The sequence below is a fragment of the Cervus elaphus genome, chromosome 11 (genome assembly GCF_910594005.1).
Source record: "Cervus elaphus chromosome 11, mCerEla1.1, whole genome shotgun sequence".
Classification (NCBI taxonomy): Eukaryota; Metazoa; Chordata; class Mammalia; order Artiodactyla; family Cervidae; genus Cervus; species Cervus elaphus.
This window is the reverse complement of record NC_057825.1, coordinates 37,490,862-37,518,173: the sequence shown is the minus strand read 5'-3', so window position 1 is coordinate 37,518,173 and position 27,312 is coordinate 37,490,862. Positions and strand designations below refer to the sequence as shown.

Sequence of the window (27,312 nt, the reverse complement as noted above, 5' to 3'; positions counted from 1 at the left end):
TTCATGTGCTGCAACTATAGAGTCCTGTGTATCACAGCTAAGACCCAGCGCAGCCAAGTAAATAAATATTAAAAAAAAAAAAAACGCAGCCCAGAATCCCCCAGCCCGGTAAGGGCAACCCTCAAAGAGAACGCAGGCAGTGCAGGGGTGGCTCTGAGAGACGTTTTCAAGTAACTCATCAAAAGAGTGCTAGATCCTCAAGTCCTGGCCTTCGCGTGCATCTTTCTAACAGCAAATTCAGACCAATCACAGCTAGAGTGCTAGCCAGATAGTCAAGGAAAAGCCACACTTCAGGTGTGAACTCTGAGCAACTACAGACATGGTGACATTCTCTGCAATTTTGGAGTTAAAAGCTTGAGTCAAAGCAGTTGCCGGTCAAGTGCAGACCAGCACCAGGCAGTACCTGCATGGGGCCTAGAAAAGGCACCAATGGAAACAGATCATCAGGGCAGGGCCTCTCTCTTCACCACACTTAGATCCTTTAAGGGCTTCCCTGATAGCTCAGTTGGTAAAGAATCTGCCTGCAATGCAGGAGACCCCGGTTCAACTCCTGGGTCAGGAAGATCTGCTGGAGAAGGGATAGGCTACCCAATCCAGAATTCTTGAGCTTCCCTTATGGCTCAGATGGTAAATGCGGGAGACCTGGGTGCAATCCCTGGGTTGGGAAGATCCCCTGGAGAAGGGAAAGGCCACCCACTCCAGTATTCTGGCCTAGAGAATCCCAAGGGGGTCACAAAGGGTTGGATGTGACTGAGCGACTTTCACTTCACTTCACTCCAGATCCTTTAAGGCAGGGCAAAAATTCGAACCCAGTGCAAGTATCCCAGCTCTTTCCCTGAAGAAAGGGTGTGTGTTTCCTCAGAGAAACGGTGAATCATGAAGTTGATCATCTTTCTCTTCTTGCTTTGGCTGCCAGGAAGCTCAGAGTCAAATGCACACCTCACCTTTAGTAATTATGTGAGACCATGTGATTTATAATTAGTGTTCTAAATTCCCCCTAGTCTTTTCTGTCACCTTGATTTTTATTTAAAGTTTCCTACTTTAATATATGTAAATTTGGAAGTCATTTCAGATTTACTCTTGTAGAGAACAAAGAGGATGGTCATATAGGAGCACTGCCTGTGTATAATGAAAAAGTTTCCGGTCTTTTCTTTTGCAAGCAGGGGGAAGTGAGGTTGACTAAGCCAGGGTGAGGTTATGAGGGTCAACAATGAGGACAGGGAAGGTGAAGTGTTTTTCTTTAAGTAGTGGAAATGAATTTGCCAAAGTATAAAAGAGAGCTGCCTCGGGGCGGAGGGTAACCCCACCTCATCTAGAGAAACTGGGCTCCTCCGGGACTTTCCGCAGAGGCTGGAGGCAGCCGCAGAGTTGACCTGGGTCTGAGTCACCTGTCAGAAGTGGAAGGAACACCACTCTTTCTTCCCAACTCAAGAAAGTTCACTGGATTGAAAGCAAATGAGAATAGTGTTTTTATAGGACTAACCTGGAATCCACGCTAGTGCATATTTTTAAAAAGTAAATCACCCACAAAGGTCAGCATTTTATTAACAAATTATTCATGGCCCCACCAAGTGGACCATAGGTTAGTGGACACAATCTGCAAGGTGGTGCCCGAGTGTGTAAACAGAACACTGTCTTCAGCCCTGGACCATTCAATACAGCTGTGGGAACCTGGAGTTGAGTGTGGCCGGCACGTTCTCCACATCTGCGATGACCCCTGGATAGCAAGTTGGCACGCAGACCGCCTGACAGAATCAGGGTCCAGTCATTCTTGACAGGCTGCCGTGAGGGGTGTCGTGGACCTGTGAGGGGTGTCGTCGTGGACAGATGCATTTGAAGAGACAGCAGAGGCTCCTGTGTTCAGTCGTGAACACACCAGTCACAGGGGGCTGTCGCCAGGTGGGCTGGATGCCAAGCCTCCACTGTGAAGGGGCTACCACAGAGCAAAGCCCTCGGGTCTCATAAAGAGGCCCACAGGGGAAACCAGAGCAAGTAGGGGCCCCCAGAATTGGGGCTAGGCTCAAGACAGCACGGGGCCCAGCAAAACTTCCTCCCTGGCTCTGCTCCCCTCACTCCACCCCAGGCTCTCCCCACCCCCATCCACGAGCATTTCAAAACAGACTTCAGATCTCAGCCTTCCTTAATGGCCCGAACCCCCTTGCCGAACTCCACCTGGCTCAGCAGCACATCTGAGTCCCCACATGACCTGGTCCCAGCCACCCTTCCTGACACCTCTTTGCCGATTTCAAAGTCCGTATAGTCAAAGCTATGGTTTTTCTAGTAGTCATATATGGATGTGAGAGTATATGACAGAATCTTTATGGTTGAACCATAAAGAAGGCTGAGAGCCAAAGAACTGATGTTTTCAAACTGTGGTGCTAGAGAAGACTCTTGAGAGCCCCTTGGACAGCAAGAAGATTGCACAGTCCATCCTAAAGGAAATCAACCCTGAATGTTCATTGGAGGGACTGATGCTGAAGCTGAAGCTCCAATTCTTTGGCCACCTGATGCAAAGAGCTGACTCATTCGAAAAGACCCTGATGCTGGGAAAGATTGAAGGCAAAAGGAGAAGGGGATGACGGGGGATGAGATGGTTCGATGGCATCACTGACTCAATGGACATGAATTTGAGCAAACTCCAGGAGATGGTGAAGGACAGGGGAACCTGGCAAGCTGTAGTTCATGGGGTCACAAAGAGTTGGACACGACTGAGCAACTGAACAACAACCCTCCCTGAGCTCAGATCCTACCATCCTACCCCTCACTCATTCTGTTTCACCTGCCCTGGCCTGGGGGCTGGGCCTCTGCCCAGAAGGCTAGCCTGGCCACCTCCCTTCACTCAGGTCTCTGCACAAACATCAGCTGACCCACGAGAACTCCTTGACCCCCTTGGCATAAAACTGCATATCCCCCATCAGTTCAATCCACCACCCACCCACCCTGATTCATTTCTCTTTATCATCACAGGACAAGTCATTTTTTTTGTCTGTTTGGTATTCAAATACAGCTGTGCAAAAGCAGAGGCTTGACTCTGTGGCTCTGTCCTAGCACCTAGGCCAGTGCCCAGCACACTGGATGGATGGATGCTTGAATGGATGGATGGAGGGATGGATGGGTGAGCGAGTGAATGAGTAAGAGGCCAACTTCTAATTCATAGCAGAAGCAGACAATAGTCTCCACAGTCATGTGCCCCAAAGGCAGATGGTGAGACATGGAGTGAGGTTTCTCCTACATGTTAAGGACATTATCACCTTCAAAGCACAATGAAGGCAGCATGATGAGAGTCGTGGAAATTGCCTGAGCTTTAGAATAATCCAGATGACTTGGCCAAAAAAAAAAAAAAGCAATTTGATAGAAAATAATTTGGTTTAGAAGAAGTCGAGAGGAAAACAATTATGCCTGAGGGACAATTTGGTCTAAAAAACACATTCCACCTTATTTTCCAAAAACTGGAATTCTGATGTAGCATAGAAGAGGAGCACATTCTTTTGTGCCTTTTCAAGTATGTTGCTTAAGTTTCAGAATAGTTTTACTCTCTGCTTTAAATATCTAGTTAATATTTTAGCCAATTATTAATATTTTAATTCTGTTCATTTAAAAATTTTATCATTAAATGTCACACATATGGATAAAAGTCCATAAAACATAAATGTATTGCTTAGTGAATTATTATAAACACCCATACAGATACGACCCAGTCGAGAACCAGGACACTGTCAGCCCTCAGGCGCCCCCAAATGCCTTTCCCAACATAGAACCCTCATTACCCAAAGGGATAGGGCAACCCTGCTTCTGCTGTAATCATATCCTTTCTTGCCTTTATAATTTCCCTCCTGAGTAGACATCTGTACACACTGCAGTTTAGTTTTGCTTGTTGGTTTTAGAATATTTTGTAAATGGAATCACACCATACATGTCTGTGTCTGGCATATTTTTCACTTACCAGTGTAGCTGGGAGGCTTGTGTGTGTCACATGTGGTTGCAGTATGCTCTTCTGATCACTGTATTGTGAGGTTGGTAACAGCAAAAGGTTGGAAACAATCTGAATGTCCAAAAATAGGGAATTGGCCAAATAAAGTATGAGTTTACAAAACAGAAAGTACTGCATAATCCTATTTTTGCTAAAAAAAGAAAACCAAGAGTTAGAGAGTGAAAGAGAAAGAATGAAGGGAAGTACATCCATATGAAAGTCTACAGAGAAAGGTCTGGAAAAATATGCCACGTCTGACCTAGGCAGAGTGAGTGGGTACAAGGCTCTTTGCAAAGTTTCTTCATATATTTTTGGACTGACCTAATTTTCTGGTTTTCCTAAATGAGCAGTATTGCTTTTGTAAAAGAAAGGGAAAAAAGGAATTAAATAATGAAAAGCTCATCAAGCAATAATAAGCAACAATCAGAAAAAAAAGACTGTGGAATTTTGGTGAGGTTTAAGGGAGGGTTTTCCTTCCTAGTTTATTTTAACACCAATACGTCTGCTCTACATGTTTGATGACTTTTGTGAATTTTTTCATAAAGCGATAGAATCAATGAATGTTTCCAACCACAGTTAACAGGTTAGTGAGTTCTGCAAATACCTTACACACTGTTTAGTTAATGAAGACCTCTTTGTTGAACATTTCAGCTATTCAAATTCATTTTCACCCACTTTGTCTTGTCTTGCTCTATTTATAATAGATGCAAACAACCTAAATTCACTTTAGCCAAATCTGTTTGTCCAAACCGCTCCAGTGGACTGAACTGAATATTCTAAAGGCAGGCAGGCTTCAGTGCCAACCTCAGTTCAATCATTTACCGTGAGAGCAGCACAGCAAATTAACCTTTCCCAATTTCAACTTCCCCATCTGTTAAAGGGGGGTAAAACCTACACCGTAGGGGTTTTGTGACACTTAGAAAGAAATGTCCACTCAGCACCCACGCGTCACCTCAGGCCAGTCTCTCCGTCTCAGCACTGTTGATGCGCAGGGCTGGGGGATTCTGTGCTGGGGGGTCGGGTTGGTGGGGGGGGTCATGTGCACTGGAGGATGCCATCAGCAACCTCCCCACCCCCAGAGCTGTAACAACCAAAACTGCGTCCAGACGTTGCCAACTGCACCCTGAGGGTAAAACTGCTGCCTTATGTAGACTTGTACCCCTCTCACAGCCCGTCACTGAGGTTCCCCAAGTCCTGCTGGTTCTTCCTCCATGTTATCGGCCCCTTTCCCCACTAAGCCTGCTTAGCCTCATCAGCCAATGACTGAGCAGCACAAAAATCCCACAAAAATCCTAGACAGCCTCCCTTCACCCCGACTTGTTCCCTGTGCTCCATCTGTGGGTAGTGGGACAGGAGAATACAAATGTGCGCTTTTGTTGTTGATTGTTCCATCTAGAGCAAGTAACCAGGGTTTTAGGACTCTCTTACGTCCCTGGGCCAAAAGCCAATGTCACCTGTAAGAGAGAAGATACGTCCCTTACCCATCCTTTGTACCTGCCCAAACCCACGGATGACAATATGTTCGAGTGTCCTGAAAGGGAGGTGGGGGGAGGCCTGTAGGTGAGTGAGAAAAGATGAGGACAGATCTGGCCGGACAGGGGGTGGACCGCAGTCAGTCCTGGAGAGAAGAGACACCCACACACCGCGCAGCAGCCTCATCCCAAAGAAGTGACAAGACAGCACAGGGAGTGGCCAGCCTGGTGTCCCTAATGGCGGGACCTGAGACCTGGGCCTCTTGTACAAGCGTGCATGGCACAGACATCAGCTCGGCCACGTGGCCCAAAGGAACCTGTGGACAGAGACGCGGGCATCTGTGACTTGCAGCCCTTCTCCCGCAAGGCTTCAGTGCTGCCTAAGATTCTGGGGCTTTTCCCCAATCCAGAGCAGGGAATGTCCCCAGAATGACTGACAGTGACTGTCTTAAGAGCCTAGTTAAATGGGGACTCAGAGTAAGACATAATTAGCTTTAATATTGGGGGAAAGTATCTTTAAGTGGCATTTCCCACACATCTCTGAGTTTGCAGAGAGGCTCAGATGTGTTACAAATGCAGATGTCAACATGTCACTTCCCTGCCCTCCCCTTACCTGAGAATGAAGCCCCCTGACTGCACACGATGGAGGAAGCAGATGCTTATTCTCCACACTTGCTCCCAGGACAGACATCACCAATCAATTGTGCAATCTTGCTGGCAGTGTCTGTACACAGTCCCAGAATCTTTCTCAGTGCCTCCGGGCAGGCAGCGGTGTGGATCTGAGCTGGTACTCGAGATGAAACCAACTATTTACTTTAGGACCCACTGTGCCACCACCACCTCATCCTCCACAAACACACTTTACCACTTTTAAAGTTGGGCTACACCACTGATACATACGTTAACATTTACGAGGTTTAGTTTTTCTTTCTTCAAAAAATACTAAATTTATAATGCACTCTTGAATTGAGTGCATCTCAGAGCTGAAGAAATCCAGCGTTGGCTATTCCTGGCCTTCTGGAGGTTCCTCAAAGGCCATTTAGGACCCTGCCCCTTTGTCCCCAACCCCGTTAGCCAGCACCAGCCCAGTTTGTCTCCCTCCCTCCCCTCACGTTTCTCTCTCTACCCTGCATCGTCTTGGGAAAGAACCACTTGTCTTTCAAGACTCAACTTAAAGATCTCCTCTGGAGCCCTTCCTGACCCCCAGCCCCACCACATGACCCTCCCTGAGCCCCTGCGCACATGGGCATGAGGAGGGGACGCCACACGGGGCTTCCTTTGCCTGGCTGCCTTCCTCCTCTTCAGACTGTGAATCCCTGGAGGGCAGGGCTCCTTCACACCCTTCCCAGGGCTGGAAGTGAAGTGAAGTCGCTCAGTCGTGTCCGACTCTTTGCGACCCCATGGACTGTAGCCCACCAGGCTCCTCCATCCATGGGATTCTCCAGGCAAGAATACTGGAGTGGGTTGCCATTTCCTTCTCCAGGGGATCTTCCTGACCCAAGGATCAAACCCGGTCTCCAGCATTGCAGGCAGATGGTTTAACCTCTGAACCACCAGGGAAGAGGACTGGAAGATGCTCTAATTGGAACTCAGAGAGACAGGGCAGGGCAAGCCTGGCCCTAGGCAAGTCCCACAAGCAGCAGGTGGAGAATTCACCCCCATCCAGGCTTAGGCAAGGCTGGTCCACAAAATCTGAGCAATCAGAACTCAAGAACCAATTTATGAGCCCACAGTGAGAAGCAACAGCCAAGTGGAGTGGGTGGTCATAGTGGCCTGAGCAAGGTTTGTCCTCCTTGCGACCAAGCCAGGGAAGCCACATATATTACCCAGGGTTGCTTGGTAGCAGTAGATTCTGGCCAGGACAGTGACTGATGGGACCAGAACATGTGGCATCAGCTCTGACAGCTGCCTCAGTGTCTCCTCGGGGGCTGAGGACCAGGTGGGTAGACCAGGTCACCTCTCTGGGGCATTGAGGCCGGCCAGTCCCTCAGCATTGCTGTAAGAGAAGGACATGTGGCCTTTGGTCTCTGACTCCAACTGCCCTCCTGATGGACACATTATGTCCTCAAGGTAAACTAATGGCCACAGACGGGCACCTAAGCACACCTGGGGGCCTTAACTCGCCTTGTGATGACTGCAGTCTGATTTGATTGTTTATCTTTCTTATTTGTTGCCAAGAACCACCCACACCTGGCACTGAGTAGGTGATTAATAACTGGTTGCTTCTGGCTTTGTTTTTCATAGGCTTATGGTTAGCAGTTCTGAAACTACTCTCTGGGTACTTAGGATTGAGCAAATAAGTAACCTGGAGTCAAGTTTCTCACTGGAGAAAGAAGTTGCAAATATGGAAAGGAGGGAGATTAGAATAAACTCTATGGTGCTGGGTTGGAATTGGAGGTTCAGTATGAACTCAAATTTTAAATATATATATTGAGAGATACATACAGAAGCATACATAGATGAACTATTTTTTTTCTTAGTTCTGATACTGAGAGGATCTAAGAGTATTGACACCCTAGTAGTAACAAGCATACCCAACACCCAGCTCCTGGTTTCTAAATACCAGACTCCACCTAAAGGAACCAGGGCTCTTGGAGAAATGACCAGTTTCAGGGGTGGTTCAGGGAAGGTATAAGATGAACCTAGAACATCTTGTGACAGAAAATAAAGAAGGGCTCAGATGATGGTAGGGACCTGTCCCAGAAAGACAAAAACTAGTTGAAGAGTTTCCCAAGGCCAAATTTAAAACAATGTGAGCATCAGAATGATAGTAACAGAGTTCAGTTCAGTTCAGTCGCTCAGTCGTGTCCAACTCTTTGCCACCCCACGAATCGCAGCACGCCAGGCCTCCCTGTCCATCACCAACTCCCGGAGTTTACCCAAACCCATGTCCATGGAGTCAGTGATGCCATCCAGCCATCTCGTCCTCTCAGTAACAGAGTACAGCTCACCAAATAAAACAACAGTCTGTGAGTCTACAATTATTTAAATAAACAAACAGGAGGGAAAAACTTTTCTTCAGCGTTGACTGCCAGCTAACAAATGTAGGAGGGTAGAATTAGAAAATCACCATTGGCAGGCAAGGACCATCAAGGGTCTAATAGGTAACTGATGAGAAAGGCTATTTGTATAGTTTCAGAGCATCAGCCTGGAAGACACTCATTAATTATACAGGGAAGGGACTTCCCTGTGCTCCAAAGGCCAAAATTCTGCACTCTCAATGCAGGGGGACTGGGTTTGATCCCTGGTCAGGGAACTAGATCCACATGCCGCAACTAGGAGTATGCATGCCACAACTAAAGAATCTTGTGTGCTCTAAATAAGACCCGGAGCAGACAAATAAGTAATAAAGAAGATAAATATTTTAAAAATTTATACAGGGAAAATACATGTAGTTTACAGGGGGAAATCTGGCACCATTTTGACCAGCTAATTCAAGTTAACATCACCAGTAATAGAATAAATAGGTGTCCCACATCACCTGATATGATCCAAGGAGAAGGATACAATACCACTTTTGGGTATTCTTACCAAAAATGCATAACCTGAATCTAATCCTGAGAAAATATCAGAGTCACCCAAATGTAGGTTCACATTCTGCAAAATAACTGACCAGGCTCTTCATAAATGTCAAGATCATGAAAGACAAAGTCTGAGGACTGGTTCAAATTAAAGGAGACTGAAGAGACATGACCCCTAAATGCAGTGTGTGGCTGGCTTGGATCCTGAACCAGAGAACAATTGTTTTCTTTCACTGTAAGGGTCATTATTGGGCTTTCCCTGGTGTCCAGTAGTTAAGACTCTGTGCTTCCAATGCAGGGGGTGCAGGTTCAATCCCTGGTCAGGGAACTAATTTAATTAAAAAAAAAAAAAGCATGAAGAATTCTCTAGCAAAGTTAGTAGACTTAGTAGGCATTTTAGTATATGGGGTTTGCATGCACGCTCAGTTGTGTCCAGCTCTTTTGCGACCCCACGGACTGTAGCGGGCCAGGCTCCTCTGTCCATGGGATTTCCCCAGGCAAGATATAAAACCGGAGTGGGTTGCCATTTCCTTCTTCAGGGGATCTTCCCGACCCAGGGATGGAACCTACATCTCCTGTGACTCTTGCACTGACAGAAGGATTCTTTTACCCCAGAGCCACCTGGGTCATCATTAAAGAGGGTGTCTGGTGGGCATCATGAGTTGCCCCTTAACTAGAGGCATCAGGAAGTTCTAGGACAGGAATTCTCAAACATTTGTGTGTATAAGAATCACCTGGAGATTTTGTTCAGTACAAGTTCTGCTGCATGTCTGGGTGGGGCTCAGATCCTGCATTTCTAACAACTCCAGGTGATGCTCACAATGCCTTTCCGCTGGCCCAGGGACCACCCTATGGGTCACAATGAGGTGGATACAGCTGGGATTAAGACCAGGCCTTCTCGAGCCTGGCTGCACTTCAGGACCACCAGGAAGAAGCAGATTTTATTGATCCTCCCAGGGATTCTGATGGGCAGCCAGGATTAGACCTTCACAGCCTCACCTGTGTCTGTCTTCTATTCACTGTCTCAAGTTCAGACCGGAAGTCTGAATGCTGCCATGGCTGCCAAGCTGAATTTGTTGCTGCTGCTCTACTCTGTCCTGTTCCCAGAAGCCAGGTGAATCTTGCTGCTCCTTCACAGTTCAAACACTTTCATACAAGTTAGGTGCAACTCCCCACCCAGAGATCAAGCCCTCTGAGATGTGTGGCCTAAACCCACGGTACCCGGCTGCTCACCACCCTCCCCCTAGAGCGTCCCCATCCTGCAACCCAGGTTCCCTTCACACTCACAGCACCTGTCTTGTCTCAGTCCAGTCTCCAGGTAAGAGGAACCCTCTCTCAGCACCTTCCTCCAGGAGGCCTGTGCTGTGATGTCAGTCTGGCTGGGCCCACCGGGGTGCTCGCTTCCCCTAGGAGAGAGAGCTGGCTGAGAGCCTGGTGACAGACTCACTCCTAGCAGGAGACGAAGGGTCTCTGAGGCGGGGACACAGGCCATCCTGCTCCTGTTCACACAGGCAGGGCTCTGCAGCCTGCGTCCGTGGGGAATCACAGGGAGGGGACAACTTGGGTGTTGCCCTGAAATTCTGACCTGGCACCCAACTCCCCATTCACCTGTTCACCTCCCACCCACTCTTTCCCTTCCCTCCTCCAGCCCAGCAGGTGGCTAGGATCTGAGGGACCTAGAGGAAAATAGGTCACAGGGAGGTGCCACCTAGATTGTCCCCTCTGGGGAGGGTTTGGCCTAGGAGAGAAGATGTATTTGTCAGGCGTTGAAAACCAAATTTGAGATGGGGAGTGGGGGACCTGAATGCCATGAGACCCACCTCCTTCTCCCCTTCCCCTTGGCTCCAAGGCAAGGGCCAGGGATGGGCCACCACTTCTCTGGTCCTCACATTCCTGAGGAAGAACTTCCTCTTGATCCAGCACCCGCTACTGGCCCATGCGCCCTGCGGCTGATGTAGCCGATCCCTGTTAGGATGCTGGGGAGCCCAGGGAAGGGGCTTCATAATCAAGGGGATTAGAGACTGGGGGTGCCGCAGCTTCCAGGAGAATCATAGCTGGAATCTGAGGGAGGAGCAACCACTCTTGTCTCAGACAGGTTCAAGATCAAGGCCCCAAAGTCTTCTTAGAATAAAGCTCGTCCCCACCTCTGACTCCCACTCAGGCTCTTCCCCTCTCCCTCAGGAATGTCCAGATGGAAACTCCCAGGAGAGGCTCATTCCACCCTCATGTAGGGAGAAGACCCTTCCCACCTCCCATCAAGTTTCCTGAAGCTTTGCACCCTTAGTCTCCCTTTGGACCAAGGAGTTTTCAGAGTCCCAGTCCTGCTGAGTTCTAGAGAGAGGGGCAGGAAACTGGATGCAAATATGAGGTAGATCCCCTAACAGAGATGTACCCCATTCCTTGATCTGGAGTGTCCTCCCCCCACCCCACCTCCACTATCCTGCAGAATGCCCTTGGGCTGCCCCAGGCAGGGTAACACTTGCCCCCAATCATGCTTTCTGCCTCCAAGTCCCAGCTCCTAGGTGGCTGTTAAGAACCTATTTCCAGGCAGAGACTTTATCAGTTGTTTACAATAATCATAATTTTCCAATCCCCAATCAAGACCACAACTTGAGGGTCACTCTTGGGCATAAGAGGCATGTTGGATACTAAAATATTGCAGTTTGTAATGATTAGAGGAATCAGGATTAGATTGGACATGACAAGAATTATGGAGGAAATAAGTCAAGCTATTTGAAATCGAGGTTGTCTTGGAAAATCCAAGCTATATTGTTTCTATACATGTATTCTCTTCTGTTTTCCAGCGAGACCCTCTGAAAATACTTGAGCTTTCCTTCTCTTCACCACTCACTCTCTGCCCCAACCTCTCACATCCATTGCATTCATTCCCCAATCAACACATTACATGGTTTTTCCATGAGTCATCCTTTATTGCTGTTTGAAGTCATGAATTATTGGCACAAGACACAGTGGGTTTCAAAGCAAATGACAGAAGGAAACAGTTTGCAGGTGGGAAGACCCAACAGTGAAGAATCCTAGAGCAGCCATGACCTTGGCCTTGAGGGTTGGGTCTTACTTGTAAGGACCCTGCAGCCAGGACCTAGCCCAGTCGAGTCAGACTACCTGGCCCACAGGTGATCAAGCCACATCTCGGGGGAGCTGAAGGGGTCCCCCAGTCCTCTCTCTAAGACCATCATTGTAGCCTTCTTGGAACCTTCTTCTAGCCTCCAAGTCTTTGCCACCAACAGCAGTGTGACAACCACAAGGACCCCCTCCCCTCTGAGACAGCCAGCCTGCTCTCCTCACCCGTCCCTTTTCCAATGGAAGCTTCCCCTAACCAGGGCAGATAAAGGCCCCTGCAGAGGGAGGAGAGGGGAGGGGAGCAGGAAAGTGGGGAGCAGGAGGGAGGGAGTTGGTTTTAGAGGACTGGCCAAGTCCAGTGGCCCCCTGAGGAGAGGTGCCTGTCCCCTCCACCACAGTGGGTCCTCCCGCCAATATCTGAGGGGTGAGGCAAAGGGGGCTTCTCAACAAGAGAGTTGCTGCCCCCCCTCCTCTGAGGAGGGCTCCTCCTCTATGAGCTCCAGGTCGAACTCATCTTCCAGGGACCCTCCCACCGGCAGAAGGCGGAACTTCTTCCCTTTAAGTGTGCATGTGCGATGCTGGAAGTCCAGGACGGCGTTGTGATCCTGGAGAACGTCGGTGCCAATGATGGCTTCCTCCGCACTCGCGTTGGCCACTAGGAAGGCTGCCTTCAGCTTCAGCTTGCCCAGGGACACCACCGTATCCCAGACGCCCAAGATCTTCATTTCGGCCCCGTTGGCCACTTTCACCACATTCTCAAAGGGCCGCAGCGTATCTAAGTCACCATCAGTGACCTCCTCCCACAAGCTCGGGTGGACCACGGAGACCTGGGCCCCGGAGTCCACCAGGAACCTCACGGGCACTTTGCCAATTTTCCCCTTGAGATAGTAGCCCTTACCCATGCTGTTGGCAAAGACGATCTCCTTGGGCAGGTGGCTGTGGGCAGCCTCGGGCCCCCCAAAGGTCTTCAGGAGGGTCTCTTTCACAGCCCCGTAGTTTCCCTGGTCCTCGGGACTGAGACTATTGAAGGCCCCCAGGGCATCTCCCCTGAGAGACTCTTTCAGGAACCTCAGCTTGGTGATGTGGTCCCAGTGGTTGAGGTCGTTGATGACCTCAAAGCGATGCAGCCAGAGGTGTGGGGCCATGTTGGCTCCATCGAAAAGCTCTGGGACGAAGGCTCGCTCACGGCTCCTGGCTCCGCTCCCGGCCATCCCTCTGCTCCCTTCTGGAACTGCAGCAACAACCCACGGCAGGTAGAGAAAGCCACAGAGCAGTGTCAGCGCAATCACGCTGGAGAACAAGGCTTCTCTAAGCAGACTGTTGCTGGGTGCCCGCTGTTGGCAGGCTGGAGGGACCAGGCGAAGGCTGTCTGACGGACTGCTGGGTGCAGAGCTGTGGCCTGCTCACTCTGCAGAGCCTTTTTGATACCCAGCCTGGGCCCCCAAGGCTCCCCATTCGCCTTTGTTCTGGAAGCTCCGCCCCTGCTCCTCCTACCCCCCTCCCTCCAGCATCCTGTCCGACGGGCAGGATCAGTGCCCCGCCCTTCTGCATCCATCAACTGGACAGGCCGCGGGCAGCCCACGTTGCAAGGAAGGCCAGCCTGGGTCAGAGGGGGCCTCCTCAGGTACCCTCCCCAGCCTGTGTCCCAGAACAACAGATGAGGACAGGACGACGTTACGACATCCAGGTGTTTGTCATCAGCTGGAGAAGGAAGGTGGAGTCAGGGGACCAGAGGCAGGGACCAGAGACCATCAACTTCTAGACTGGGGAGGCCCCTTTGCCCTCAACCTTGAGTGATCCCCTTTGAGTGGCTAAGGGGAAGGAGCTTACATTTACTGTGTTTCTGCTCTGTGTGAAGTGAGAGGCTGGGTGTTTCTCATGAGCTCTGAACCAAGTACAGAATCCCATAAGATTCTCTGGAGAGATGGAGGAGAGTCCCCAGAATCAAGAATGCCCATAAATAGTTTCTTTAAATGAGGGAACACATGCACACATTTTCCATGAATGCAATTGCTACAGTAGTTTTCCCTCGTTGATCACACCTAATTCAGAGTCAGTCTGCCTTCTGGGAGTGGGTGCCAGAATCTGGAGTCGGGCTTCGACTCTAGCTCTGGGCAGGCCCCCTCCTTGGCTTCTCCCCTCTCACCTTCCAGAAGCCTTTATAAGAGTCTGTTCCCCAGGTTCTTCAGACCACCTCTTCATCTGGGCATTTGTGGAAAGAGCAGCCAGAGAATTCCACCCTTTTTATTCCAAGAGGGGGAAGCATCCACTTTGTTGGCAGAGCCAGCAGTGAGAGTCTGGATGGCTTTAGATGGAGGAGGCTGGCTGTGGGACCTCTTGCTGGGCTTGGGGGTGGGAGGGTGGAGGGCCCTCCCAGGCCACCCCATGGATACCCAGAAGACAGATCTGGGAGTTCATGGCTGGAGTCTGACTGGGGCTATTGGGGGACCCACACTTATGACCCTGTTTAAGTGTTGCCCCTCCACAGAGCCCTACTCTGGCCTCACCAGTGTGCCCACTCCCAGGTGACAACCGTGGCTGTGTGGTTCATTCATTAAGTCTGTGTCCTGCGCATGTACAACTGCCTCCAGGCCTGGTAGAAACTGACTCTGGGGCTCTTTACTGGGCTCCAAGCCTGCTGAGTGCTGTCACCAAACAGGACAGATGAAGACAGGAGAGGAGCAAGAACCAGCAGCACACCTGTGGCTCTGGGCTGTTTTTCCTGGCCCAGAGCCTGTCTCTCACCAACTCCCTGTCCCACTGATCACCCAAGCCTGGTTGAATTCCAGAGGACCCTGGCTCCAGCCCTGCCCCTGGTCGGTCCCAGGGCCTCTGACTATGCCAGAAGACCCTTAGCCCCTGTGGCTGTGTCAGCCCCTTGCACCTGACGCAGTGAGCCAGCACAGAGGCAGCTGGGTCAACACCTCTCATCACAGCTGCCTGGCTGAGGTGGGGCCATCGTGCCATTCCAGAAACCCAGAGGAGGGGGAAGTGGAGTCACTGGGCAGGTGGGTCTCCCAGAGGATTGCACAATGCAAAACCTGCACCCAGAAAAATGGCCCTGCACCCACAAGACCAGGAAGCCCCTTCTGCAAGTGGATGTTTGTGGATGGACTCCCAGTCCCTGGAATGGGCGTTGTTCTGTGGCCCAGGTAACTGACCTTAGTGGCTTTGTGGCTCCCTGGTGTTCATCACCTTGAACCCCTGGTCCCCTGGAAGTGGGAGTGAGTTAGGAGGCTGCCATGTGACCAAGGGAATTAAGAAGTAAGGTGGCTTCTCAACTAGCAACTATGACTGCTGGACGCCCCCACTGTGGCCTTTCAGACCATCATGGTGGCCAGTGACGTCAGGTCTCCCTGTTGCCATTGTCTGGAAATAGGACGTCCCTGGCACCTGGGTCATGGTCCTCACTTGATTGGGTTTGGTGTTCACTTTGGCCAAGTCATTCAACGTCTATCCCCGCAGTGAGCGTCAGGACAACCTGCAGGGCAGACCAGCCTGCACTCCACCGTTCTGAAAAACAAGGCGCTTGAATGGCTAAATGATTTGTCTCAGGCCCAAGCTGCCCAATGCATGTAAGGGCATTTTGCAAATAAAGGCAGGGAAGCAGGTGTATTGGGCTCAGAGAGGCATCCAGCTAGGTCCTGGGGCTTTGCTGTTGATGGCCTCTGATGAGGGCAGTGATCTAGCAGGCAGTGAGAGCTGATGGCTAAATATTTGAAAATTTTCTGAGTCTTTTTTTTTTCATTTATTTTTATTAGTTGGAGGCTAATTAATTTACAATATTGTAGTGGTTTTTGTCATACATTGACATGAATCAGCCATGGATTTACATGTATTCCCCATCCCGATCCCCCCTCCCCTGAGTTAGTCCTAAACCAATTGGTAGCTTGAAACCAGACATGGTGGGAGCATTTATACCACAGAAATTGGCAAATTCTAAATCAAGCCCCCCTTTTTCTGGAAAGCCAGCTTGTCATCACATTCCTGCCTGCGGACCTTGGTCACTCCCTCTGGGGCAGGCAAAGCACCACAGCCAGTGATTAACAAGCTTCTAGCATCTCCACTCCTGCCCAGCCACTTGTGCACAAGTCCCCTCTCTAGCCCCGCTTGCCTCACGCTCCCCCACAGCCCTTATTCTTCTGGGTCCTTGGACCTGAGGCCCTCCTCAGCGAACCCCTCCAGGCTAGCTGTCCACACAGTCCCACCTGGGGTCCCCAAGACAGAAGCACACAGGGGGTCTCATGGTTACTAGGCGAGCTGGCAAGGGTTGAGATTAGGGAGATTCTCTCATGAAGATCAGGAAAATGGTGACCTCAGTTCTCCGGCTCCCTTCAGCCTTGGGAGAGGCCCATCCCTGGAATACCTCAGAACCACTCAGGAACCTTGGGATTGCTGTGTCAGTGTTGAACTGATGCGCTAGCCCAGCCAGGGCAGGACAGACGCCACTGCCTCCTCCCAGGTCCCAGGAAATCGTGGTTAATTATTGACAAATATAGGTATTGGGGTGGGAACACCCTCATTATTACCCATTGGCATCTCCAAAGTGTGCTTGGAGGCAGGCACTTATCCCAAGAGGAGGTAAATCAGGATGATAAACAGGAAGGACTTACGGGGTCCCCACCTTCCACACCCCTCCTTGAGATTTTGGGGCTGTGAGCTCTGCTGGCCCCACTCCCTGCCTCCCCTTTGCCATTTCATCCCTCCCATGCCCTAGGGGTGGAGGAGTGGCGTGTGACGCATTATAAGCCCATGAAAGGGCCCATCGGGGGCCCCTGAGAATTGAAGCCCTTGGTGAGCAGTGGGGACACCCCAGAAGCTGCATGCCCGTTCTCTTTACTGTTTCTTCTGCCTGACCACTGCTGGGGCACAGTGGGGCCCAGAGAGGAACCCAACTCCTCAAGTTCTGAGATTAGGGGGGTCCTGAGGTGCAGGGTGGGCATTGGGGGGGGGTGCTGGGAGGGGACCTGGCATTCTCAGGAGGTCATTTTGAGCAAAGAGGCTAGAGACACCCTACAGATTCCAGGGCTCCAGGTGAGGCCCAGATGTAACACCAGGAGGGGCAGAAAAGGCACCACCAGCCCCTGCTGTGCCAAGATAAGGGGCTCTGCAGCTCCTCTCCAGCTGCCTGGCTGGCGACCTACACTCCCAAGATCAAGGTCACCCTGGGAACTGGATGGGGCGAGAGCAGACACGAATTTGAGGAGTTTTCAAGGCAACAAAGAAGGTTGAGGGGAGACAGAAGGTGCACTTTCTGTAAGCGGGGACGGCTTCATGAGCATCCAACCTGTGAAGTCCCAGGGACTCTGCTCTCAGAAAGGCCAGGGTTGGTCTGATGTGCTGCTGACTTTAAATTCCCAGTAGTTTGGAACAAGGAGACCCACGCGAAATTTTTCCAGGCCCTGTAAATTATGTAGCTGGTTGTATCTCCAGCCCATCTGATGAGACTTCACACACATGGACTTATACACACATGTACATGCACACATGCACACCCTCCTTACCACACATCACACACATGCTGTCACTCAGTTGTATCCGACTCTGTGACCCCACGGACTGAAGCCTGCCAGACTCCTCTGTCCATAGGATTCTGCAGGCAAGAATACTGAAGTGTGTTTCTGTTTCCTATTCCAGGGGACCTTCCCGATCCAGGGATTGAACCTGCTTCCCAGGTGGCATTGGTGGTAAAGAACCCTCCCGCCAAGGCGGGAGATGTAAGAGACACAGGTTTGCACCCTGGGTTGGGAAGATCACCTGGAGGACACAGCAGCCCACTGCAGTGTGGGTTGGAGTGCAGAGTCAGACATGACTGAAACGATTTAGCACACACACACACACACCAACAGAAACATACATACCCACACACATACTACACACCCTCCTTACCACACATCACACATATATGCTCAGTCACTCAGTTGTTTCCAACTCTTTATGACCCCGCGGACTGAAGCCTGCCAGGCTCCTCTGTCCAAGGGATTTTCCAGGCCAGAATACTGGAGTGGGTTGCTATTTCCTACTCCAGGGGAACTTCCTGACCCAGGGATGGAACTCATGTCTCTTGCGTCTCCTGCTTTGCCACTAGCACCACCTGGGAAGCCCTCACACATATACACACGTCCACAAAAATGCACCCACACACACACTGTGCTCACATCCTGCGCATGTAAACACACCAAACACAAACAGTCACACTATAGTTCTCAGCTCAAAACAACTAAGCAATTGTGTAACATGCATATAGACCTCAGCTCCCACCTTTCATTTCACAGATTTCTTTGCACACACATTTACACTGAGTATTAAAACCATATTTATTGGAGGCACCTGCAGTTTATTAGCCCCTGGGCATACTTACTGGCCCAGAAAACTAGGCAGGTCCCATCACCGTGGCTTACACGCTAATGAAAACAGGATACAGCTGGTTAACAGCCTGGTTTTGAAGAGTTTAAGACCAACGTGTGTGTGCAGGCTGACCACTTGAAGCAGCCCCAGTCACAGCCGCACCGCTTCAAAAGTGGGTCACGCCGCCTTCTGCCGCCACCCACCGCCCTCACTGTGCGGGGCCAAAGACACGAGGCCCTCTGTTCCTCCTACCTCCAGGCTCTCCCGCCACAAGCAAACTCCCCCAGGCCTGCCTCGCTCCTTGCAGCTCCCACCTGGCCCGTCCCTCCCAAGGCCCTGTCCTGGGGTTGATGTGAATGTGGAGTTGGGGAGGGTTGATGGCACAGCTCCTGGGAGGTGGGGACCCAGCTGCTTCCGGTGTCCTGCTTCAGTGGGTGGTGGCATCAGGTCCTCAACCTGGAAAGAGGAGCAGAGCAGTGAATTGTGCATGAAAATCTAGTTAGGGATTCAGATCAGAATCCTAGGGCATCTGGGTGGGCTCTGACCAAAGCCAGGCATGAGGGAAAACCCACAGTGCTGGCAGGTGCCTTAACCCCAAACCACAGCCCCTGGACTGCCAGTCCTGCTCACCTGGCATTCACATCACCTGTGGCCAAAAGCGCACGGGCAGGATAGCTTTTCCTTGTGTGTTTCCCACCCTGGGTCCTGGGCACAGCTCAGGGACAGAGTATTCCTGCCCCGGGTCCCTGCCCCAGTTCTTCACTGTTCCAGAACCACCTTCTCCCATTTGCGTCCCCCTCGACACTCATCTACCACCTGGTCTAAAAGCCTTCCACCTGGACGTCACCCCACTCAACCCACCAGCTGAACTCCCCTTGTCAGCAGCCTGCAAGACCATCACACTGGAGGGTCCCAGAGATGTTTAGGGAACAGTGATCCCAGGCCTAAAGCCACTGTCAGCCCTCCAGACCCAGGGTCAAGGCCAGGACCAAACATCAGTTGGTCACAAGTTTCTGGCTGACTCCCTAGAAGTCCAATATGCCAAAACCAGTTCTTCCCATGGTTTTATCTTTCAGTCAACTATGAAGATAACTTAAGGTGTTTGGAAGGCCTCCCCACTCCCCTCCTCCCAACCCAGACCCTCCAAAGAAGGCTCCGCCTTCTTCCCAATTCCTGGTGCCCCTGGACCAAGCCCTCATCCCTTCCTTCTCTGATTTCCGCCACCCTCCCTAGGGGCAGGGGTTCTAGCGACAGGGACTGGATCTAAGGGAAGACCCCAGAAGATCCCCCTCTTTCCCATCCCCATGGTCCCCTCCATTTAACTGAGGTTGGCAGCAGGACTCATCAGGTAGTACAAACAGCTCTGGAGATGAACTCACTTTTAACAAACAGTCCTGAAATTTATGAAACGTTCACAAAAATCAAAGTATGCAGATTGTAATCTCCAAGTACAAATGGGCTTCTAATGACATCAGGACACTCAGCTTAAATCTAGACACGTGGAGGACTTTTGTCCAACTTAAAATACCTCAAAGGCAGCTTTGAACTGATCCCAAAATAGCTTTAATTGCTGCTAATGATAACTGGTATCTTGAGGAATGCAAACGTATAAAACAGCCTCGGCACAGGAGCTGCTGCTTTGGAATCCACTGCCAACTCAGCTTTGCTCCTGACTTACAGAAAATGGGGGACAATGGGTGGCCCCTTCCATCTGGCTTGTCAAAGTGGTCTCTGCTTTACCATCCAGAAGAAGGAAGGGAAGGCAGGAAAGGGAAGATGGAAATGCCAGGGGAGCCCTGACACGGATGGAAATCTCCAGGTTATTAGTAGCAGCAGTAACAGCCATTTATCGAGCACCTACCCTGGGCCACACACCATGCTGGCAGCTGTGAGTGAGTGTAAGGCTCTGAGTCTAGTCTGAAGCTAGATGGGGATGGGCAGTGCCAAAGAAGCGGGTTGATTCCATTCCAGACCTATTTCTTGAGGCTAACCCTGCTTCACGTTGGGTGATGAATCAGATCTGAGCCCGGCCCTCACAGAGTTCTCAGGTGAGTGGGGAAGAAAGACTCAGACACAGGTGCCCTAATTCCGGAGAGATGAGAATGGGAGATAGGCAAGATGGTGGTCCAAGGAGCACTGGGCACCTCCTCCCACCAGAAATCTACAAGTATTACCCAAGAAAAACAAAAAGTAAAGGGATGCTAGAGAGGAGGGAATGAGCTGAAACCAGGGAATGAGGGCAACCACACATCACAAATTCAGATGGACTGCTGTTGCTCTCAGCTCACTCTGTGCAGGGATTTGGGGGCAAAGGCCTTCGGGCTAACACACAAGACAGGAAGGCAATTAGTTTCTAGATACAGCAGTCCAATTGAAAATATGTGTATAAACATGGAAAAAAGACTGGAAGAAGATACTAGGTTAGCCAAAAAGTTGGTTCAGGTTTTTTTACCATCTTATGGAAAAATCCAAGCAACCTTCTTGGCTAACCCAATACAACAAAACAAGGACAGTACCTTTGTCTGGGTGGTGGGATCATAAGGACCTTAATTTTCTTCTATATTCATTCTGAGAATATATTCTCTAATAAAAAGGTTATTTAAAAATAAATAAACTTGTTCTTGCAAGTTCTATAAGTTTAAAATTATTTTCAAGTAAAAAAGTTTTTAACAGGGAGTATATGAGAAATCTGTGCTATGAATCTAAAACTTCCTTAAAAAATAGTCTTTTTTTTTAAATTTCTAAAAGGTACTTAAAGAAGGGATAGTAACATTGACAATAGTAATAACTGTTGAAACTAAATGATAGGTATAAGAGAGTTTGAGTTTCCCACAACTTTGGGGTATATTCAAAAATATTCCATAACAAAAAGTAAAATTGTAAGTAAATAAGGGACTTCCCTGGCGATCAGGGGCTAAGACTCCGTGCTCCCAATGCAGGGGGCCATGCTCCCAATGCAGGGGACCAGGATTCGATCCCTGGTCAGGAAACTAGATCCCACATGCTGCAACTAAAAATCCTGCATGCCACAACTAAGACCTTACACAACCAAATTAAAAAAAAAAGTAAACCAAAGCTCTGTGCCAAGACCATCCTCAGCCTGGCCTGCCCAGTTCTGGACCCACTGCCCCGGGGTCGGTGTGTCACCCAGTCTCGGGCACTGGAGCCACTGGTGACCCAGGACAGGCAGGGTCGGTGTCCCTGCTGGGCATCCTCTCCCCAGCCCCAGAGCACAGGTTCTCAGCTAACTCCTGTCCGCAGCACCAGCTGGCACACGGGGCCTAGGGTCCAGGCTCAACATACAGTCCTGCTCCCCAAACTCATGGCAACAACACTAGCCCTGACCCTCCTGCCAGGGCCGCCACCCAGCTTCCTGCAGGCTGCAGGCTCCTGCCTATACTCTTTCCTCATGGACTCTCCTCCCTCATCTGAGTCAGCTGGCACCAGGCTCTCACATCCTAAAAATGAGTCCCTCGCTGGTCCAGCATCCCCGCCTTGATTAATGACCATTCCTCTCCTTCCTCCCCAGTCAGTTTCTAGAAGGGCTGGTCCACACTCACAGGACCAAGGCCTGCACGTGCCCCACTGTGGGCACATGGGACTCAAGGCCACCTGTGTCCCTCTGTCACCAAGCTGGTCTACCTTGCACAAGGCGCCGCGCGGTCTAGAGCAACCTTGCTTCCCTCTGTTTCACTGTGTCCGTGCCACTCACTCCCCAAGCCCCTGGCTTCTGCCCCCTTCTCCCGGAGCTGCACCCTGGCCAAGGGCATCAGTGACTTCCCAATGGCCGCATCCCAGGAGCCCCTCAGGGAATCTGCTTTTCCTCCTAGGTCTCTCCTGCCCCATTGGCTCCTGGGACCCAAGTTTTTTGATCTTGTGCCTCAAAGAGCACTCCCCTAGTCTTTCCTGGCACCTTCCCCTGGCATTCTACAATCTCCCCAGCCTGTACCCCTGACCTAACTCTCCGCTCCACTGCCGCGTGCACCCCACAAGTCCACTTTCAACACTAAACACATTGTCTTCCCAGACCTGCTCTGCCTCATGTGTTCTTTCTTTATCTGGGCAAAAGTCACCACCGTGGAGCCAGTTTCCCGATTCATTCATCCTCACCGCCTGCCTCCTCTGCTGGCTCCTCCTGAGTCCCTACCCCAACTCCCACACCCACCTCCATCCCCACCTCCATCCCGGTCCGCCTGCCCTCTACACCACCACTGCCCTACTTCAAGCCCAACTACTGTAATAGTTATCCCACAGGTCTCCATCCCAGCTGTCCCCTCCCTGGTAATCCACTCTCCCGGGGATGCCAGAGTCCTGAGATGGAAGACTACTCATGTCATTCTTCTGCCCTGAATTCCTCCATGGCGCCTCAGGCCAGAACAAAGTCCTGACTCTCAGCAGGGCATGTGAGGCCCCTCCCTAACTCATGGTCCACCTACACCAAATGGCTTGTAGTTCCCCAAACATGAGAGGCTTTTTCCTGCCTTTTCACAAGCCTCTCACTTGGCTGGGCAAGCCTTCCCCACAGCCCTATTCTCCAGGTGAACTCTAACTCTTCCCTCAGAAGTCAGCTAAGCTACTGCTACCTCTGGAAGTCTTCTTTGATTTCCCTGACAGACTTAAGGGCTCCATCCTCTAAGCTCCCATCTCAGGGACTATAGTCTTCATGCCATCTGCAAGCTTCCAGAAGCCAGAGCCAGACCAGTTCCTAGTTGGAGCACCAGCACGATCTAAGCATGAAGGACGTGGTCTTTGAGGGTCTTTACTCCTATCACTCCCTCTGCTCATCCATCCTCTAGACCCTGCTCACCTTCACTCTTTTCCCCAGAAGCACTACCTGCTCTCCCTCAACAATTGCCTCTCCTCTGTGACTTTGCAAGTCAGGCTAGCAGTGCTGTCTTTACCAGGTAGACTGGTGTTATTCAAACCTGTTACTGTGATCATAGTAAGGAAGACATTTTTCATCATACTCCAGCATACATATGCATTATAACATATGAAAAATACATTTACATATGTGTATGTGCTGTGCTTAGTCGCTCAGTTGTGTCCGACTCTTCCCAACCCCATGTACTGTAGCCCACCAGGCTCCTCTGTCCATGGGGATTCTCCAGGCAAGAATACTGGAGTGGGTTGCCATGCCCTCCTCCAGGGGATCATCCCAACCCAGGGATCGAACCCAGGTCTCCCACACTGCAGGCAGATTCTTTACCATCTGAGCCACCAGGGAAGCCCAAGTATACTGGAGTGGGTGGCCTATTCCTTCTTCTTGGGAAGATCCCAAGGGAATCTTCCCAAGACAGGAATTGAACCGGGTAAAATGCATTTACCATATGTGATACACTCATGTTTTCTATTTTACTCCACTTTGTCTTTTTTAAATGCTGGTACTGACACACTAAATTAAGCTCCCAACCATGAACTGGTCCCCTGCCCCCACCATTTAAAACCTCTACCGTAGCCAGTGGGGATCACTAAGGGATTCCTGCAAGGCAGCAACATGATTAGAAGGGTGGGTTAGGACAGTGCTTCTCAAATGTATGAAAGTGAAGGCCCTGTGCATTTACAATCCGTCCTATGCTTTACTTTTTAAAACTAGCAATAAAAATGAATTATTAGAAAAGAAAATAACAAAAATATAAAAAAATAACACAAGTCCCTATTTGTTATAATAAAAAAATATCCTTAGTAGACACTGTGGAGTGATGTCAGGAGCATGCTGGGAGGTAGATGCTAGGCTGGGACCAGAGATGTGAGGTGACATTGCCAGGCCTGTTTGCCAGGCAATGCATTTGAGCCCTTGACACGTGCCACTCTTGCACTGCCAACCTCTCTGCCAGGGCACTTCCAATTTGCACAGTCTGAAGGGCTTTGCTAAGGTGGCAAGCGCTGCTATGCAGGCTCCTTGTCTATGGATCCACCCTGCTTACATTCGAATCCCAACTCAGCCACTAAGCAGCTCTGGGCCATGGACAAAGGACTTAGCCTCTCCCAGCCTCCGTTTCCTCTTGGAATCATCCTGGGAGATTAATAAAACAATCTGTCCTGCAGGGAGGGGCCCAGAACCGGAACCTGGTTGACACCCTTGCTTCTGACGCTCACAGTTAGGATTCTGCTGTCCTGGTCCCCCGTCTTTCTGAGTCAGCCTCATCCTTGCAGGTCCCTTCTCTGCCCCTCACCGACCACTGCAGCCAAACCACCTCACTCCTTGCTTCCTCTCTTTCTCATGCTCTCAGAATATGGCTTGCATCCTACAAGGCAGAGAGAATATAGTAAGCCCTAGGTTCTGTCCACTCCCACTCCTTTCTCGGGGACTCTGTGCCCATCAGACTAATCCCTCCACCTGAGTCTCACTCACCCACTCCTCCTCTCTACATTGACGGAGCTTCTTTTCACTGATTATTCCCTCCCTCTTCTGAGTATCCTTCCAAAGAGTCAAGTCTCTGATCAGTCCTCAGCCTAAGGAATCTGCCCTGTGGTGTGCTGATAAGTGTTAAACAACAGACCTGCTAGAGAAAATAATGTATACATATATACACGTATATGAGTTTATTATAAATTTTACTGACATAAAAGATATTTAGCAATTTATAAATAATAATAAAAATACTGTATTCTTTATTGTAACTGAATATAGCAAATGGAGTCTTATATAATGCTTTCATTGATTTTTACCAACCCCCTGACTCCATAACCAACCAAAAATTATAACTGAAAAATGAGTGTAGTTCCATTATGAATGGTGGTTGATATTTTTGTTTGTGCTATCTAGTGAGAAAAAAAGTGAAACAATAAGAACATATGTTGGAATTTGTCTATGGTGTGACCAACTTCCCTACTGAATCAGATAATAGTTTTTGAATACTGGAAGAACATGTGTTCAAATTTTATTGCGCCATTCAATAATGTAGGGGCTACTGGCAAAACATACATTTAAATTTAATTTAATCTGCCTTGTTAACATTTCCTTTATAAATTTCTTATGTCTAGATAGTCAACAATACAATCAATCAAGCCCTGATTTGTGGTATTTATGAATTTCAATGATGTAAATATTCCCACCATGGCTGACTTCAAGCTACCAACAGGATGTCAGTGAATGCAGAGCTGGGAAGAAAAGCACAGTAACACAACATTATATAGCATTTCCACAGACAAAAGAGAGGTTAAAAAAAAAAAAGCATAAACAGTAAAACCTTGTAAAATTCTTAGGAGATGATGAGTTTGAGTATTTATCTTTGTTTTTAACAGAACTTATTTCATTGTAATTTTGTATAGTTTAATTTTTTAAAAATAGCTAGGTTTAACAACTGTCTCACAAAATTCCTAAAAATTTAGGAAGTTAGCCCTTAGGAGCCGATCTGATCTGAACACGTGTGGACCTGACTCCTCCCCCCATCTCTGCCTTGAATGGGATCTCCAGAAAGTTCTCCCAGCTTGATGGCCCCTTCCAATGTATAAATTTCAGGTACTATCCTGTAAGCAAAACTGAACTACTGCTCTTGCACTCAAACTTGCTCCACTCCAGGGCTACCATCTTGGTGAAGGGTTTCTCCATCCACCCAGGAACCCAGGCCAGAAACCAGGACCCTGGCTAGCCCGCGAGGGTCAAGAGAAGCCCACAGAGAAAGGCATGATCCAGAGGGATTTTAATCAGCACATAGGGAAAATTTGATAAATGGTGATGCTGATAAACGGTGATAAAGGCAACAGGGAGCAATGAAATTCTTCCTTATCCAGAATTACAGGCCTTTCTGAAGGATCAATTTGAGAAATATAATGGAAAAATACAGAGTACAGGGTTAAGTGATGGAATCAGAAGTACAATTAAAAAATGCTTAAGGCATGGTGATTCTGGGGAGAGGAGTGGACAGCTTGGGAAGGAATGCAGGAGTACATGCTGACCACCTGGAAGGGATGACTAAGCGGGCTGCCTGGTTCCTGGCCTGGGTGACTTGGAGGACAGTGGCAGCACTCTCTGGAGACCCCAGAGGAATGGCTTTGTGGGGTGACTATGAACTTATCCTGGGGTGTTCTGGGTTTGAGGTCGATGTTCAACCAAATGGAGAAGTCCCTTTGTCAGTTGGCTATTAGAATCTGGACTTCAGGAAAAAGTCATGATCGAAAGATGGAATTTGAGAGTCATCAACAGATCAGTATTTAGGAACCATCACCCCTTGGAGAGAGGGAATTGGTTGGGCAGAGGACCCCGCCTCAGGCCTGGGGACACCAGCATCGGAGGGATGGCCATGGGCCCGGAGATGGAGAAGCAGTGAGAGAGGCAGGAGGCTGAAAGCAGAGTGGAGGACAGAGAGACAGAAGGGGTGACAACTCTGGGAGGAGGGCGTGCTTAGCACCAGCCAAGGGTGGGGAGGATGGAAGTTATTGCTAAGCATATTAGCAACTTGGTGGCCCAGGGACATGGGTCGAAGGAAGGCCAGTTGGTGAGGACAAGGGCAGGGCAGCAGAGGGAAGGAGAAGGTTGGGAAGAGGGGATGCTGGCTCCCAGGAGCGTGGGGCCTGAGGGGGACAAATGAGGGAGACGTCCACAGCCCCGCTGGAAGGGTTAGCCTTGGGCGGGCAAGGAGCTGTGTCTCAGGAGGTGTGCAGGGGGACACCAAGGCGAGCTAGGAAGGCGGGGTGTCCGTCCAGATTCCCTAGGAAGCAGATGCGGAATGGAGTTAGGAGTGACGAGATTCAGTGGGGAGACACCTGTGAGAGAGAGGGAGGGCAGAGAAGGCTGAGAGCAGGCAGGAGACATCTCACACCTGGGGAAGAAGTGGGGGGCCCCTCCCTGCCCTGCGGCCTCAGCACTGGCTACAGCTGGGACACAGCTCCCCCCACACCTCTCAGCCTCCCCCCCAGGACTGAGCAGTGTGCCTCCATGACGGCCACAGCGGGGGCTCCCCATCTCTCAGAGATG

At 50.0% G+C, this 27,312-nt stretch overlaps 1 protein-coding gene and 1 long non-coding RNA gene across 2 annotated transcripts in view; both read right to left on the bottom strand.

Moving 5' to 3' along the window:
* Positions 1 to 11,872: 11,872 nt before the first annotated feature.
* ASPRV1 (aspartic peptidase retroviral like 1) lies at positions 11,873 to 13,462 on the bottom strand. The gene has a single exon (XM_043918221.1). It carries the CDS (start codon positions 13,253 to 13,255, stop codon positions 12,488 to 12,490), a length of 768 nt encoding a protein of 255 aa, XP_043774156.1. The 5' UTR covers positions 13,256 to 13,462; the 3' UTR covers positions 11,873 to 12,487.
* A 4,874-nt stretch (positions 13,463 to 18,336) lies between these two features.
* Positions 18,337 to 27,312, bottom strand: part of LOC122703329 — a 96,746-nt gene continuing 87,770 nt past the window's right edge. The window contains exon 9 of the long non-coding RNA XR_006343442.1: positions 18,337 to 18,848. This is a non-coding gene — a long non-coding RNA (uncharacterized LOC122703329). The remainder of the gene's footprint in view (positions 18,849 to 27,312) is intronic.

Excerpts from the sequence above, each read along its gene's own strand:
- ASPRV1 (XM_043918221.1), bottom strand. The coding sequence starts at position 13,255 with ATGGCCGGGAGCGGAGCCAGGAGCCGTGAGCGAGCCTTCGTCCCAGAG.